This window comes from Saimiri boliviensis, chromosome X, assembly GCF_048565385.1.
Source record: "Saimiri boliviensis isolate mSaiBol1 chromosome X, mSaiBol1.pri, whole genome shotgun sequence".
NCBI lineage: Eukaryota > Metazoa > Chordata > Mammalia > Primates > Cebidae > Saimiri > Saimiri boliviensis.
In genome coordinates this window covers 111513030-111527599 of record NC_133470.1, presented here as the reverse complement: position 1 = coordinate 111527599, position 14570 = coordinate 111513030, and the positions used below count along the sequence as shown (strand labels likewise).

Here is a 14570-nt window from a genome sequence, read left to right as displayed (position 1 = left end):
CTGTTGCCTCTTACACAATCTGCTGACTGTGAAGAAACTTGATCAAAACATCAAAGATTGCCAGAGAAGCTGTGTTTGAGCCCTTCACAACCACTGATGAAGTACCTTAACCTCTCCTTCTCTTGACACCTTGCATATGGTCATCTGTCTTCCTGACTACTACTTCATATGGCTTATTTGTAAATTCAAGCAAATGTGCTTCTGACTGGCACTGATACATCACTGATGCCAAAATATCAGAGAGGATGAAGCATAAGAATGTATTTTTTGACTCAGATGGAAAATATTACAGATTTATGAGAAAGTGATGACAATAGCCATTCCACAGTATCTTCATATAATCAGTATTTTTCCATACCTCTCTTCACCAACTTTTTCGAACTCAAAACTTATTCAAAGGAATGATTTTTTTCCCCTCGATCCAAAAGGTATAGTGGGTAGGTGTGGGGATATGACTGTTTGGCTGAACAACCCAGCTCTGGCTTTGCACATGCTGGATTTCCACTGCTTTCCAATGACCACTTACAGAGCCATAATGCACAGAATGACTATTGATGTCCCATTGATATCGATGCGATTTCCCCTAGTGGATTGAGGGCAGCACAGCATACAGCCATTAGTATCTAAAGGTTATGTATAATGGATAATAGAGGAAAATGAAATAGCAGAAAGGAATTTGCACGGGAAACAGAAGCAGCAAGTAGTTCCAGTGAAAGATTTTACTTGGGTTGTACAGCAACTGTAAATGGGGATTGAAAAAAATGATGACTTACAGACTCAGCAATAGTTGAGAATGAAATGGTTTCATATTTTGAAATATAATACTTTTTTATTTCAACCACAGAAAGCCATTTAAAAATCATCTTGTATATTATAGCTCTCATGTGCCATCTTTCACCTGAATGCCTATTTATGAATTTTTACTCTATCCTCCTGAGGTGGTCACCAATATGGCACAGATGGGATAAATCAAGAGAGATTTTTACTGATTTATCCAGTCACGTAATGTCCAGTTCATGACAGAACCAGGAACAAGGTTCCATTGTTTGCCATAAACATCTTCTCATATTGAACCCATTCAAGCTATTGTGCCAGCATTTAGCATGATATTTCTGCATCTAAAAAATCTCCTGGTAAATGATTTCAACAGATATTGCTTACCAATCAACCAATCTTGGCGGCACTCACCATAGGAATAGATGCTTTGGTATATCTAAATTAGTTTGTAATTTAATAAGAAAAAAATGTCAGTAGACTGAGAAGTAAACAAGCTATAAAGTTTACTTCACTGCTAGAAAAGCAGCAAGGCTAGCGCTCAAGAGTCAGTCTGCTCTGATTTATAGCTCAGCATCCTCATTTCTTAGCAAGATGCCCTGTTTTTTTTTTTTTTTTTTTTTTTTTTTTTTTTTTTTTTGAGAAGTCTCGTTCTTGTTACCCAGGCTGGAGTGCAGTGGCATGATCTCCGCTCACTGCAACCTCTGCCTCCCTAATTCAAGAGATTCTCCTGCCTCAGCCTCCTGAATACCTGGGATTACAGGTGCCTGCCACCATGACCAGCTAATTTTCTGTGTGTGTTTATAGTAGAGACGGGGTTTCACCATGTTGGCCAGGCTGGTTTCAAACTCCTGACCTCAGGTGATCCACCCACCTCAGCCTCCCAAAGTGCTGGGATTACAGGCATGAGCCACCGTGCCCAGTCAAGTGCCCTCTTAATCTCAAAAGTGACCTCTATGTGGCCTTTTCACTTTGCTGTGCCTCAGTTTCCCCATTTATAAAATACATATAATACTGATACCTATCCTTAAGGATTATTGTGAGAATTCAATGAACGAATACAAGAGCTTAGTATTATTCATTTTGTTTTCAACAAACTTTTACTGCCTGGTTTCTACGTGCCAGGCACTGTTCTTAGTGCTGGGATACAGCAATAAACAAAATTGTTAATTCTTAGAACTAGTGAATTTTAATTGTGAATAATAATTATGATGGTAATACTGGTAATAGTAACAATAATATTTAACATTTATAGGCTACTTACTATATTTTAGGCACTACTCCATGTACTTGACTTATATTTTAACTCATTTAATTTTTATAACAATTCTATGCAATAGGTATAATTTTAAGTCTATTTTACAGATGAGGAAATGGAGACCTGAAAAGATTAAGTAACTTACCCAAGGCAACATGCCTAATGAGTGGCAGAGGTCTGGAAAATTTGTGTTAATAACTATTGCACTATGTTGTCTTACTTCCATGCCAAATTCATATGCCATTGTTTATTCTATTAAAAAAGACAGTCCTGGCTGGGCACAGTGGCTCACACCTGTAATCCCAGCACTTTGGGAGGCCAAGGCAGGTGGATCACGAGGTCAGGAGATCGAGATTATCCTGGAATATGGTGAAACCCTGTCTGTACCAAAATACAAAAAAATAGCCAGTGTGGTGGCGTGCACCTGTAGTCCCAGCTACTCAAGAGGCTGAGGCAGGGGAATCACTTGAACCTGGGAGGCGGAGGTTGCAGTGAGCCGAGATTGTGCCACTGCACTCCAGCCTGACGACAGAGCAAGACTCCATCTCAAAAGAAAAAAGAAAAGACAGTTCTTGAAATAATTACGGAATGAATGAATATATAACTGAATTAAACAAGTTTCAGAATATATAATAAAATTTTGATGTGGGAGTGGCCATAATAACAAATTTAAATAGACAATTAGTTTTGAACACAGTATAAACCTAAATAAAGAGATTGCTATTACTTGAATTTGTTTATACCATGGGTTAGGATTTTTATCTAAAATATTATCTCTCTATGCAGTAAAAGTTAATAGAAAATAACCCATAAAAAAGAGTTTATCTCATAATTGAGCAAGACCATTTTAAAGGGACTCTAATGTATTTAAACTTTTTATATTATTCCTTGTTTTAAATGATATATTCAAATCATGTTTGACTTGTAGGACTTTCTCATCCTTCACCTCCATCCCTTCAGCAGTATTTCTCATCACCGGTCACTCCAAACCAAACAAACACACATGTTGGGTTATCCTGAAATGTCTGAGGTAAAAGACACAGTTTTGATATTGTAGAGTAATATCATTCGTTTAATAGAAGCATTGCTCAACTACATTCAGCTTGTGTGATAAAAATATAAAAGAGAGAATCATGAACATCAGCACCGGCTATGACCCTATACTGTTTACAACAGCAGTGGCCTCCCTGCAAAATATAGCTGTGTGTTTAGTTACCACACACTGGTCTACGATGCCAACACAAACTCATTATGTGAACTTTTAAATTATTCTCATTTTAGATTAATGCAAATCAACCAAATGTAGTTTATTACTTATAAAAAAGTCTAAGTCTCTTTTTATCTGCCATTCAGAATCACATTCAATGTGTCTTAGAGCACAAATCCGCTTCAATTAGGAAACTGGGGTAAACCTGAAAATAATTTACTAGGGATATGCCTGGATAGAATTTGTTTTCTACCATGATATTCTATTCATTCTAGGACTAGTGCTTCCACAAAATATACGTTGCTTAAGTCAGTTTACATTTTAGACTGCAGAACCACTCAAGAAAGGAAATTAATATTCTGTCACAATAAAATGCCATCCAGAAAAATCAATACAATCTGCTACCAAATGAGGGTGACTTTAATCAGGGTGACCCAGGAACAACAACATTATTTTCCCTAAAAGTGGAAAGAGCACCTTATGACTGCTCTCTGCTTTACTTTTCAACACATAGTAACCACAGAATTTTGCAGTTATTTACCTAGTGAAATAAGAATATGTGTTTTGGTCACAGGGTAAAAATCTGAATTCTTGTACTGAATTTTCTGCTAGCTTCCAAATAACTAGTGCTTTAATAAAATCGCTACCTGAAAATTCAGTAGCAGTATTATTGTTTAACTATAATTTAAGAAGCTATTGTGGATTGGTACTTATGACTTCTAATGGGAAAACCATAACAACCTTTTAATTGAAGGGAAAATGGTTAACTACAGTAATTGCAATCAATAAGACTGTTAGTAGTATAAATATTTCTTCTGAAAGAGCATTCCTTACTCTCCTCAGCAGTATTTAAGGTTAGGAAGTAAAAAAAAAAAAAGAAAGAAAAAGAAAAAAATCAATTTGTTATAATTCTAAGCCTGGGTCCCTATTTGTACATCCCAGAATTGAGAGAAAAACCTCCATTCCACCACAAGTAAAACAAGACTTTGATTAAGAAGAAAACTGAGGCAGGACAATAAGGACTTACCAATCACATAGGCTAGTAACAAGGCCAATGTCACTGTGATTGCCGTGGCGCTCAGTGCTGTGCACTTCCAGTTGCAGCATCTGTAAGGTTTGTTAAAGGTAAAGGCAGGTCGGGAAAAGGTGCTTCGAGGAAGAGGCCTGGGAGGAGGTGAGTACACGGTATTGGATGTCAGAGGGTAGTTCTGACTAGCTGCACTGAAGATCGCAGAGGAACCAGATCCATGTTTGAATAGGAAATGCCTGTAAAAAGGAAACACAAGATTGAGCTATAAAAACGAAAGCCAGTAGCTACAAAAATGCAAACTCCATTAATTTCAAACAATCATTCTGTAGCCAAGCTCAAGGGAACTGGGTGAGGCTCAGCAACATTTTCATATAACTAAGAGGTAATTCTAAATTGCCCTTGTTGTTCTCTTTTGTCTTTTTTGTTGTTGTTGTTGCTTTTGTTCATCTAGACCTTTAAGAAGAAAGAGGCCTTGTGTTCCCCAATTGGCTGGCTAGTGAGTGCTCACATTCTACATGTGGTGTTATACACTACACCCTTCCCTTTCATTAAATATGATCATTAAGAGTTGATTCAAAAACAGAGATGTGTCATTAGGCATTTTGATCATTAGAATGGCCTAGACACCAGTATTTGAGATTATCCTCACTACCAAACTTTAGAGACTAGCTTCAGTCATATTTTCATTCAACGTTTTATTATAAAAACTATCAAATATAGAGCCAAGTTTAAAGGATTTTATAATAAACACCCATATATTCACTAACCAGATTCCACAGTTAGCATTTGACTATACTCAATTTATCACGTACTTATTCGTTTCTCCATTCTTCTCTCCATCCGTCAATTTTTTTTGTTTTTTATTTTTTTGAGATGCAGTCTCGCTCTGTCACCTGGCTGGATGAAGTGCAGTGGTGCAATCTCAGCTCACTGCAACCTCTGCCTTCCAGGTTCAAGTGATTCTCCTGCCTCAGCCTCCCTACTAGCTGGGACTACAGGCAGGCACCACCATGCCCAGGTAATTTCTGTATTTTTAGTAGAGACAGGGTTTCACCATGTTGGCCAGGATGGTCTCGATCTTCTGACATCATGATCCACCCATCTCGGCCTCCCAAAGTGTTGGGATTACAGGTGTGAGCCACCGCACGTGGCCAGTTTAAAGTGTTTAAGTATTTTGAAGTATGTTGCATACATCAGTACACTTCCCTTCATATATTTTAACTCACACATTATCTAGTTTGAAATTTTTTAAACAAATTTTAATGTAAAATTGATGCACAAGGGCCGGGCGCGGTGGCCCAAGCCTGTAATCCCAGCACTTTGGGAGGCCGAGGCGGGTGGATCAAGAGGTCGAGAGATCGAGACCAACCTGGTCAACATGGTGAAACCCCCTCTCTACTAAAAATACAAAAAACTAGCTGGGCGTGGTGGTGCATGCCTGTAATCCCAGCTACTTAGGAGGCTGAGGCAGGAGAATTGCCTGAGCCCAGGAGGCGGAGGTTGCGGTGAGCCGAGATTACGCCATTGCGCTCCAGCCTGGGTAACAAGAGCGAAACTCCGTCTCAAAAAAAAAAAAAAAAAATGATGCACAAAAAATGTGCAATTTTATGTACACATTGGCCGAGATTTGACAAATGCTATCACCTATGCAACCCAAACCCCTATCAAGATGTAGAACATTCTCATCAAGCCAAGAAGTTCTCTTCTGTGTTTTCTAGGTAAATCCCTATTTCTACCCCGAGATAAAACCACCATTCTGCATTTTTTTCCACCATACATTTGTTTTGCCTCTTGTAGAACTTCATAAAAATGGAGTCATGCTACTGTCATGTTTGAATTACAAAAGAATGATTGTTGAGTGTTCATGACTATTGTAACATGGGCATTTTGTAAACAGTAGTAATGTACTCACATGGAAGGAGTTGCCAAAAACAAATAAATAAAACTGCATATGCTTTTATACTTATACAACAAATAAATAAAAGTAATTTCATACTTTTATACTTGCTAAGTGCCAAGTGTTGTACTGAACACTCATTAGTATCTCATTTGCTCTTCACTCATGTGAAATGGTTTATAATATTATCCTCATTGTGCACTTATAGAAATGGAGGCCAAAGGAGGTTGAATAACTTGCTCAAATTCACTTAGCAATTGAAGGGCACAGCCAGAATCAGAACCTAGGTCACTGGGGTTCTAAAAAGTCCTTAATTTTTTTTTTTTTTTTTTGAGACAGAGTCTTGCTCGGTTGCCCAGGCTGGAGTGCAGTGACACAATCTTGGCTCACTGCAACTTCTGCCTCCTGGGTTCAAGGGATTCTCCTGCTTCAGCCTCCCGAAGAGTTGGGACCACAGGCACCTGCCGCCATGCCTGGCTAATTTTTTTGTATTTTAGTAGAGACAGGGTTTCACCATGTTGCCCAGGTTGGTCTTGAACTCCTGAGCTCAGACGATCCACCCACCTCGGCCTCCCAAAGTGCTAGGATTACAGGCATGAGCCACCACACCCAGCCTATCATTTTTAAAATGTTTTTTCTTTTCTTTTTTTTAATCTTTAATTGACATATACAAAAATTGTACATATTTATGGGGTACATATGAGATGGGAATAATATAGAGTGGTTGCAAGAGAATAAAAAAAATCCTGGCAGCAGTTTCACATGATTAGAGGCTATGGGCTATTAAGACTCTGAAAAACAGGATGTGGACCAAGCTGGCTAAGACTGACTGGACCCACCATGGCGTGGGATTTGACCTAGGTTTCACCTTGAACTTCATTATATGCTCATTAACACACACTAAATCACACAACCCCCTCCCCACAGCACCATGGCAGTTTCAGAAATAACCCTGTTTGGTGTAAAAATGGGTAGCACCACTGTTCCAAGAAATCTCCACCTTTTTACAGGGATTTTCATGAATATTCTACCCCTTGAATAAACATCCCCAAAAGGTAGCTGCAAACCCCCTTGCGGGTGATTCTCTCTTGAGTATACTCATACTCCCTTTTCTTGAGTGTGTACTTTTCCCTTTGCAATAAATATCCATACTTTCACTATTTTCCAACTTGTCCTTGAGTTCATTCTTGCAACAGTGTCAAGAGCCTGGACACCAGCTGCGGTGAAGATCCCACCAGCACGTGGGGACTTGCCCCAGCCTACCAGCATCACATAGTGTTATTTCGATACATATAAATGTATAGTGAGCAGATCAGGATAATTAGCATATTCATCACCTTGACCAAAGTCTTTAATCTTAAGCACTCTACTGTACCACCTGGGGCAGTAAAATACATTGCTAAACAAAACACATTCTAGTGCTACATTTTAATATACAACAAAAAATTTCACTAAGCATAAAGCCAACATCACCTTGTACATGTAACGTATGCCTAAATGCATAAATTACTAACATTATTTTAAGACTGACTTCCAGCTTCCATATTTAAAGAACAAAAGCATATGTATTTAAAGGGATTAAAAAAAAACCCTTCATGAATGTTAATGAAAAATAACTACAATAGAGAATTTTGTTTCAGTATTATGAGGTTAAGAGCACTCCACACTGGGGTCCGTTGGGGGGAAATGGGGGAGGGACGGGGGGTGGGGAGGTGGGAAGAGAGAGCATGGGGAGAAATGACAGATACAGGTGAGGGGACGGAAGGCAGCAAACCACACTGCCATGTGTGTACCTATGCAACAATCTTGCATGTTCTTCACATGTACCCCAAACCCTAAAATGCAATTAAAAAAAAAAAGATTTTTTAAAGGACTGGGTTGCTGAGGGTAGTACAGATTCACAGGTCTTTCTGGAGGGCAATTTGGCCTCATGTATCAAATGACTTTAAAAATGTCTATTTTTTGATGCAATAATTATGGCTATAGAAATTTTTCCTCAGGAAGTGATGTGTATGACAATGCATATAAGAAGCCATTCCTTGCAGTGTTATTTATAATAGCAAAAAATAAACATCTAAATGCCCAGTAATTGCTATTTCATTAAGTAAATTATTTTATAAACACATAATATAATACAATCATTACAAATTGTGTGGCAAATGACTATCTATTCACTGGGAAAAGTGTTTACAGATACCACCATGTGAAAAATGGCAGGCTTCAAAAGAGAATGGGTGGCATCATTTCATTTTTAAAGGAAAAAAAGTACATATGTACACAGGAAAATAATAATTTGTGTTACCTTTGTATGGTAGGGGAATTTTCTGAACTTTTCTGCCTTGAGCTTGTATTGATTTTGTAACTAAATAAAAAAATTTTCATGAGTATTAGGGAGTGGAAAACATTTACAGGATAACACCAACCACAGGAATAGTTGGTTCCATTTACGTTAACATGATTTATTAAGCGCCTGGAAGGACCAGGCTCCAAGTTAGGCACTTTATCTCCATTGTTTTGATCCTTATGTGTCTGTGAAGTTGCTACTACTATCCTAATGTTCTATATGACTGAACTGAGACCTAAAGAGGTTTAGTAGGAGTAGAGTGGTGAAAATAGTAATTATTATAATAATGTTAGTGAGAGATGACATTTGAGTGATTACTTTCACCAGGTATTGCTCTAAACACTTCATAAAGTTATTATATTATTTAATCTTCATAACAACTTTATTCCAGTCAGTATCTCTATTTTACAGATGAGACAGTTAAAGCAGAGAGGTTAAGTCACTTTTCCACCACCCCACAGCTAGTAATTGATTACAATGAGTTTCAAACCCAGGCAGTCTGGCTCCAGAGCCACTGCTTTTAAACAATATACTATAGCATACCATAGTAGGGTTATGCAGTTATTGGACACATTATGATGCGAATATAGGCCTGTTGAGGCATAGAATAAGTATGCTTTGTGTTGAACTTGGCATGAGGAAAGATGTTTAATTGAGCCACACTATTATGTTCCTTTTCTGACTAATAACAAGAATGTGAGAATGATGGCTACAGAATCACAGAGTCGGAAGGGACCTTCAGAAATCATCTAGTAGCCCATCCTTCTCATTTTGAAGTTAGAGGAACTGAGGCCCAGAGGATGAAATTTTCTCACCTAAAAATAACATAGCGAGTTAATGGCATGGATGAAACTGGAATCTGGGGCTTCCAAAATAGTGTATTTGCATTGCCCCATGCTACCTGACAACTACAGGCTTCACCAGATTAGCATCATGTTCTAATCATCTGGGTTAACTGACCTGAGTTCAACACATATTATCTGTTCAAACAGTACTACATAATACACATCCATTCTTCCGTACGTCAAATGTTCTTCTAGTAAATTTTAAAGACTGTCTTAACTATTTTGGATGAATGAGTAAGCATTATAAAGAAACTACACTTTAGTTGATGAGAACCTAAAACAATTATTACTGCTTCTAAAGGCACCTAATTTATCCCCAGAAGGAAGAAACAATATAAAAATAATAAGATCAAATATATTTTAATGAATAAGTGACTCTTAGTTGCACTCTTTTCATTTCATTGCGCTGTTCCTTTAAGGCTTTTAAATAATCTCCTCCACACCATAAAAAGATGGATTTCTTTTTAAATGTCTGCTTAACTCTTCCAGACTGTTTTTTTTTCCCTTTGACCATTTCGTTTACTAATGAGCAAGAAGTGTAGCACTATATAGGCAGCATAGTGATGTAGCCTCCCTGCCTCCCCACTCCTGCCCTGTGGTTACTTTGCAGGTGACAAAAATGTCACATATTACTGATTCAATACAGCAACACTCTAATATGGTCCTATGGGATAAAGGAGAAACCCAGCAGAATGAGGCTCCTTTACTCAATGTGTGGAGATAAAATCTTCAATCTTTTGCATATTTATGAAGGAGAACAATTGGATTTTTGAGACAATGTAAGAGTCCCAATATGTTGGATATTGATTTGGTTTGGTATAATATTTAGAGGTAGAAAGAAGGCAAAAAAAAAAAAGAGAGAGAGAGAGAGAATTGTTGGCTATTATGATGGCAATTACAAGCAATAATCAATATCCCTGAGCACTGTAATTTCATCTTGATATACACCAAAGGATTTCCAAATGCAGTTTCATAAGCAAATATTACAGCATAATGAATAAATTCAACAGTTGCAGCAGAGCAACATATAAACTAATTTTTATTTGAGTGGAATCCAAATCACGGTTCTCAGTGAGGGTAGATAATAAAATGAGTTCATGTACTAAGGTTCTTGTTTTCTTATTAACAAGCTCAGATTAAGATTCTATGCTGAAAGTGATCTATACTTTGATGTGCACCATGAAAAAGAGCAATGAAATGATATGTTTTGTCACAGACTTTGCAGTCCATTGTTGGAAAGTCAAACTAGTGCCTAAATGTGTTTTCATAGTCCCTGAAAGAAGTAGGAGCATAAAGACAAATGCTCAGTGCTAGATGTTAGCTATGTGCTCATAAAATCAGATCATCTGTCTAAGCACATTGCTTTTCCCTGGGGGCCCGAGGATATACTAAAATGTTGCTATCAATTTCATACAATTGGGTTTTTTCCCACAGAGAAAATGATAAAAATGCAGTTCAAGAGTTTATGTGTAAGTAGTACTCTTCTTTGCATCTGTTTTAATATTCAAGTTCAAATTTAAAAAGGAAAAGCAAGATATTACCAAAAGGAAATGGGCATATAAAGAAACTGAAAAAAAAAATGTTCAAGAATGATGAGACTCAGTGGTGGTAAATGGGAATATAATAAATGCTCCTGTAAGGATTTTAAAATCATCTATAAAAAAGGGGAAAATGTGCTCTCTATTTTTAAACCCCTCATACTACGTAATTCTGAGGGTATCTGCTAGCACTAAATAACGTGATTTAATGTGGTACTTAAAATTCTATAGGAAATAGACAGAAATCTACAACTTTCTAACAACAGATGCATAAATAACCAATGATTTTTTTCTTTTACATCTTGTAAACATTCTTGTGAGACACATATCTAAAACTATATTCTCTTAGCTATAAGCATTTGACTCATTTTTGTACCCAGAAGAAGGAATGCAACTTGCTTCCAGTAGAAGCTGAGGATGGGTTTTTAAAAATAAGAAGACTACAAGTTAATAGGATCAAATCATATTGGAATAGCATAGTAGAATTAAGATATTTATTGTTTTTTTAAAAAACAAATTATAAAATGAATTCTTATTGTGATAAAAAACATATGGCATTAATTTAGCATGTTAAATATTTTTTAGTATATAGTTCAGTAATGTTAAGTATTATTGACATTGTTATACAACAGGTGTCTGGAACTTTTATATCTTGCAAATCTGAAACACTATACCCCCATTAATTCTTTCCATCCTCCTTCAAGCAACCCCCATTCTATTATTTGTTTCTATGATTTTGACTACTTTACATACTTCATATAAGTGGAATCATACAGTATTTGTGTTCTTGTGATTTATTTCCCTTAACATAATGTTCTCAAAGTTCACCCATGTTGTAGCATTTGACAGGATTTTTCTCATTTTTAAGGTGAAATAATATTATTTTGTATGTATATACCACATTGTGTTTATCTATTCATCAGCCGATGGACACTTAGCTTGCTTCCACCTGCTGGCTATTGTGAATAGTGCTTCTGTAAACACGGAAGGTGTGCAAATATTTCTTTGAGATCTGCTTACATTTCTTTTGGATAAATACCTAGAAGCAGGATTGCTCAATCATACGGTAGTTCTATTTTTACTTTTCGGAGGAACTTCCATACTATTTTCTATAGCAGCTTCTACTTTACAATGCCACTAACTGTGTACAAGGATTCAAATTTCTCCACATCCTCACCAACACTTGTAATTTCCTTTTCCTTCTTTTTTAACAGTAATGATTCTAATGGGTGTGAGGTACAATGTCTCATTGTGGTTTTGATTTGCATGTCTTTGATGAATAGTGATTTTGAACATCTTTTTTTTTTTTTTTTTTTTGAGACTGAGTTTTGCTCTGTCACCCAGGCTGGAGTGCAGTGGTGTGACCTCAGCTCGCTGCAACCCAACCTTCGCCTCTCAGGTTCAAGTCATTCTCCTGCCTCAGCCTCCAGAGTAGCTGGACTACAGGTGCCCACTACCATGCCAAGCTAACGTGTGTATTTTTAGTAGAGACAGGGTTTCACCATGTTGGCCAGGCTGGTCTCGAACTCCTGACCTCACGTGATCTGCCTGCCTTGGCCTCCCAAAGTGTTGGGATTACAGGAGTGAGCTACTGTACCCAGCCTTGAACATCTTTTCATATACTTTTTGACCATTTGTATATAAGCTTTGCATAAATGGCTATTCATAGGTATTTGTTCTTACATCTCCAAACACACACACACACACACACACACACACACGAAAATGCCATGCTGCATCAGCCCCGTTTTCTTCTCTAACAAGAATACTTAGTGTTGTTTTGTGGAAAAGAGTGGTTACTGGCAAAGATATCAACCCCAACATCTCTGCTAACAACCTCAACGCCTCTTCTAACAACTGTACAACCTGTGATTCTTTCTTCCAAATACCACGCCTGCCCACATATTGCTCTAAACCTTGGATTCCAAGTGTTGATAAAAAGTCTATGCTCTGTCTACATCATTCATAATTTTAAGAATTTTTAAACGAATTTCAGGATATCTACCTAAGTTTTAATTTTTCTAGATTTAAGTCTTAGTTCCATAATATATTCTCAAATGGAAATATTCTCTGATCTAGATTGTTACTTTTGTGATTTTGCAAATGGGGTAGTTAATAGCTAATGGGAGAGATCCTATTTAAATCTTTCAGTGGTTACCATCCATTCTCCTCTTTTATTCGGAAGCAATATCTGCCCTATCTGGTCAATGGTCTCTGGATTGCATATTCCTTGAGGACAGGAAACAGTCTTAATTTCTGGGTACATTGTCTCTTACTTCAGATGTCCTCAGTGAATACATATTGATTTGTATGATGCCTTTGCTTCTTCTAAAAGGGTCTTGAGTCACTATACAGAAGGAACAAAGCTTGGGGACTCAGATAAGTGTTCTATTTGTGGGCAAATATTTCTTGGTTTGTTGAACTTCAAAACAACTATACGCGTTCATTTCATTTTCATATAATCCAAAATAAATAAATAGTTGATTCACATTTCAAGTCTTCTTGTGAGATATTTTGGTAAAAAAATAATTACTATTAATAAAAATACGAATAATTTAAAGATAATTGCTTTTAATGATAATGGCGACATCATTGTCCATTTACTGAACATCTATTATGTGCCAGGCACTCTGCTAAAGTACTTTATGTGCTTTTTCTCATTGAATCCTCACAGTAATCCTATAAAGTAGATGATATTATCTGCATTTCATAGGTGAGGAAGCTGAGGATCAGATATTTGGATTATATAAATTTTATCAGGTTACACAATTGGTAAAAGTCAGAGTTGGGAATCAACTTCAGTTTAGTTGATTGTTAGAACGTAAGCTACATGAAAGTAGAAATGCCTGTCTTATTTATTACTGTACCTTCAGCACTTAAAATGGTGCATAACAAACAGCAGGCACTCAATATTTTAAAATCCATGCTTGAATAATAAAACCCATTTACTTAATGACTGCGTACATATTAGCCTATGATGTCACTCATAATATTAATCATTAAGGTAATATGATTTTCTTAATTCACATAATCATTTGCTATTTCTCTTCCCAAAGATGAATATATATGAACTTCAGATTCCACTGAATATGGTTTTATGGAATTTGTTTTCAACTCTTAAAATTACAGAAATGATAAAATGATATCAGGAGGATACATACTTATCATTATTGTGAAAGTGAGGTCATTGTCATGGCTCCCTGTGGGAGTCATCTGGGGACGTCAGAAAAGTTTCATGCAGTACTGTATTGGACTTTCCAGTGTCAATTAATATAAACATAAATATAAATTAAATATAATTAAATATAAATTCAACATTCTGTAACAGGATGTTTAGAGATAAATTGAAACTAGGAGTAAGGGCATAGATATGTAAGTGCTATACGAAGAAAATACTATGTGTTCTACAATGTTGGACCACGCTGCTTTAGTAGACCTCAAATTTAATTAAAATAAATAATGAATGCTCCTTTTCATAATAATGCCCTTTCAAGTCATCCTTTCATTCTCCTTCCCCAAGTTAGAATCATGTTCTATTAACCAAACTTTAATTTAAAAATTGATATTAAAAATTGTATATCAGTTGAAGGGTAAATATCAAATTAATATTTTCTCTTAATATAAATGTTCCTATATTAAAAGGCTCAGGCCAATATATAAAATTATTTACTTAGATA

General features: G+C 36.5%; 1 protein-coding gene across 3 annotated transcripts in view; it reads right to left on the bottom strand.

Annotated features, from left to right (window-relative positions):
- TENM1 (teneurin transmembrane protein 1) overlaps positions 1–14570 on the bottom strand; it is an 832265-nt gene that overhangs the window by 335232 nt on the left and 482463 nt on the right. For all 3 annotated transcript variants that reach the window (XM_074391610.1, XM_074391609.1, XM_074391611.1), the window contains exon 8: positions 4267–4505. In XM_074391610.1, coding sequence (XP_074247711.1) covers positions 4267–4505 — 239 coding nt within the window. The remainder of the gene's footprint in view (positions 1–4266; positions 4506–14570) is intronic.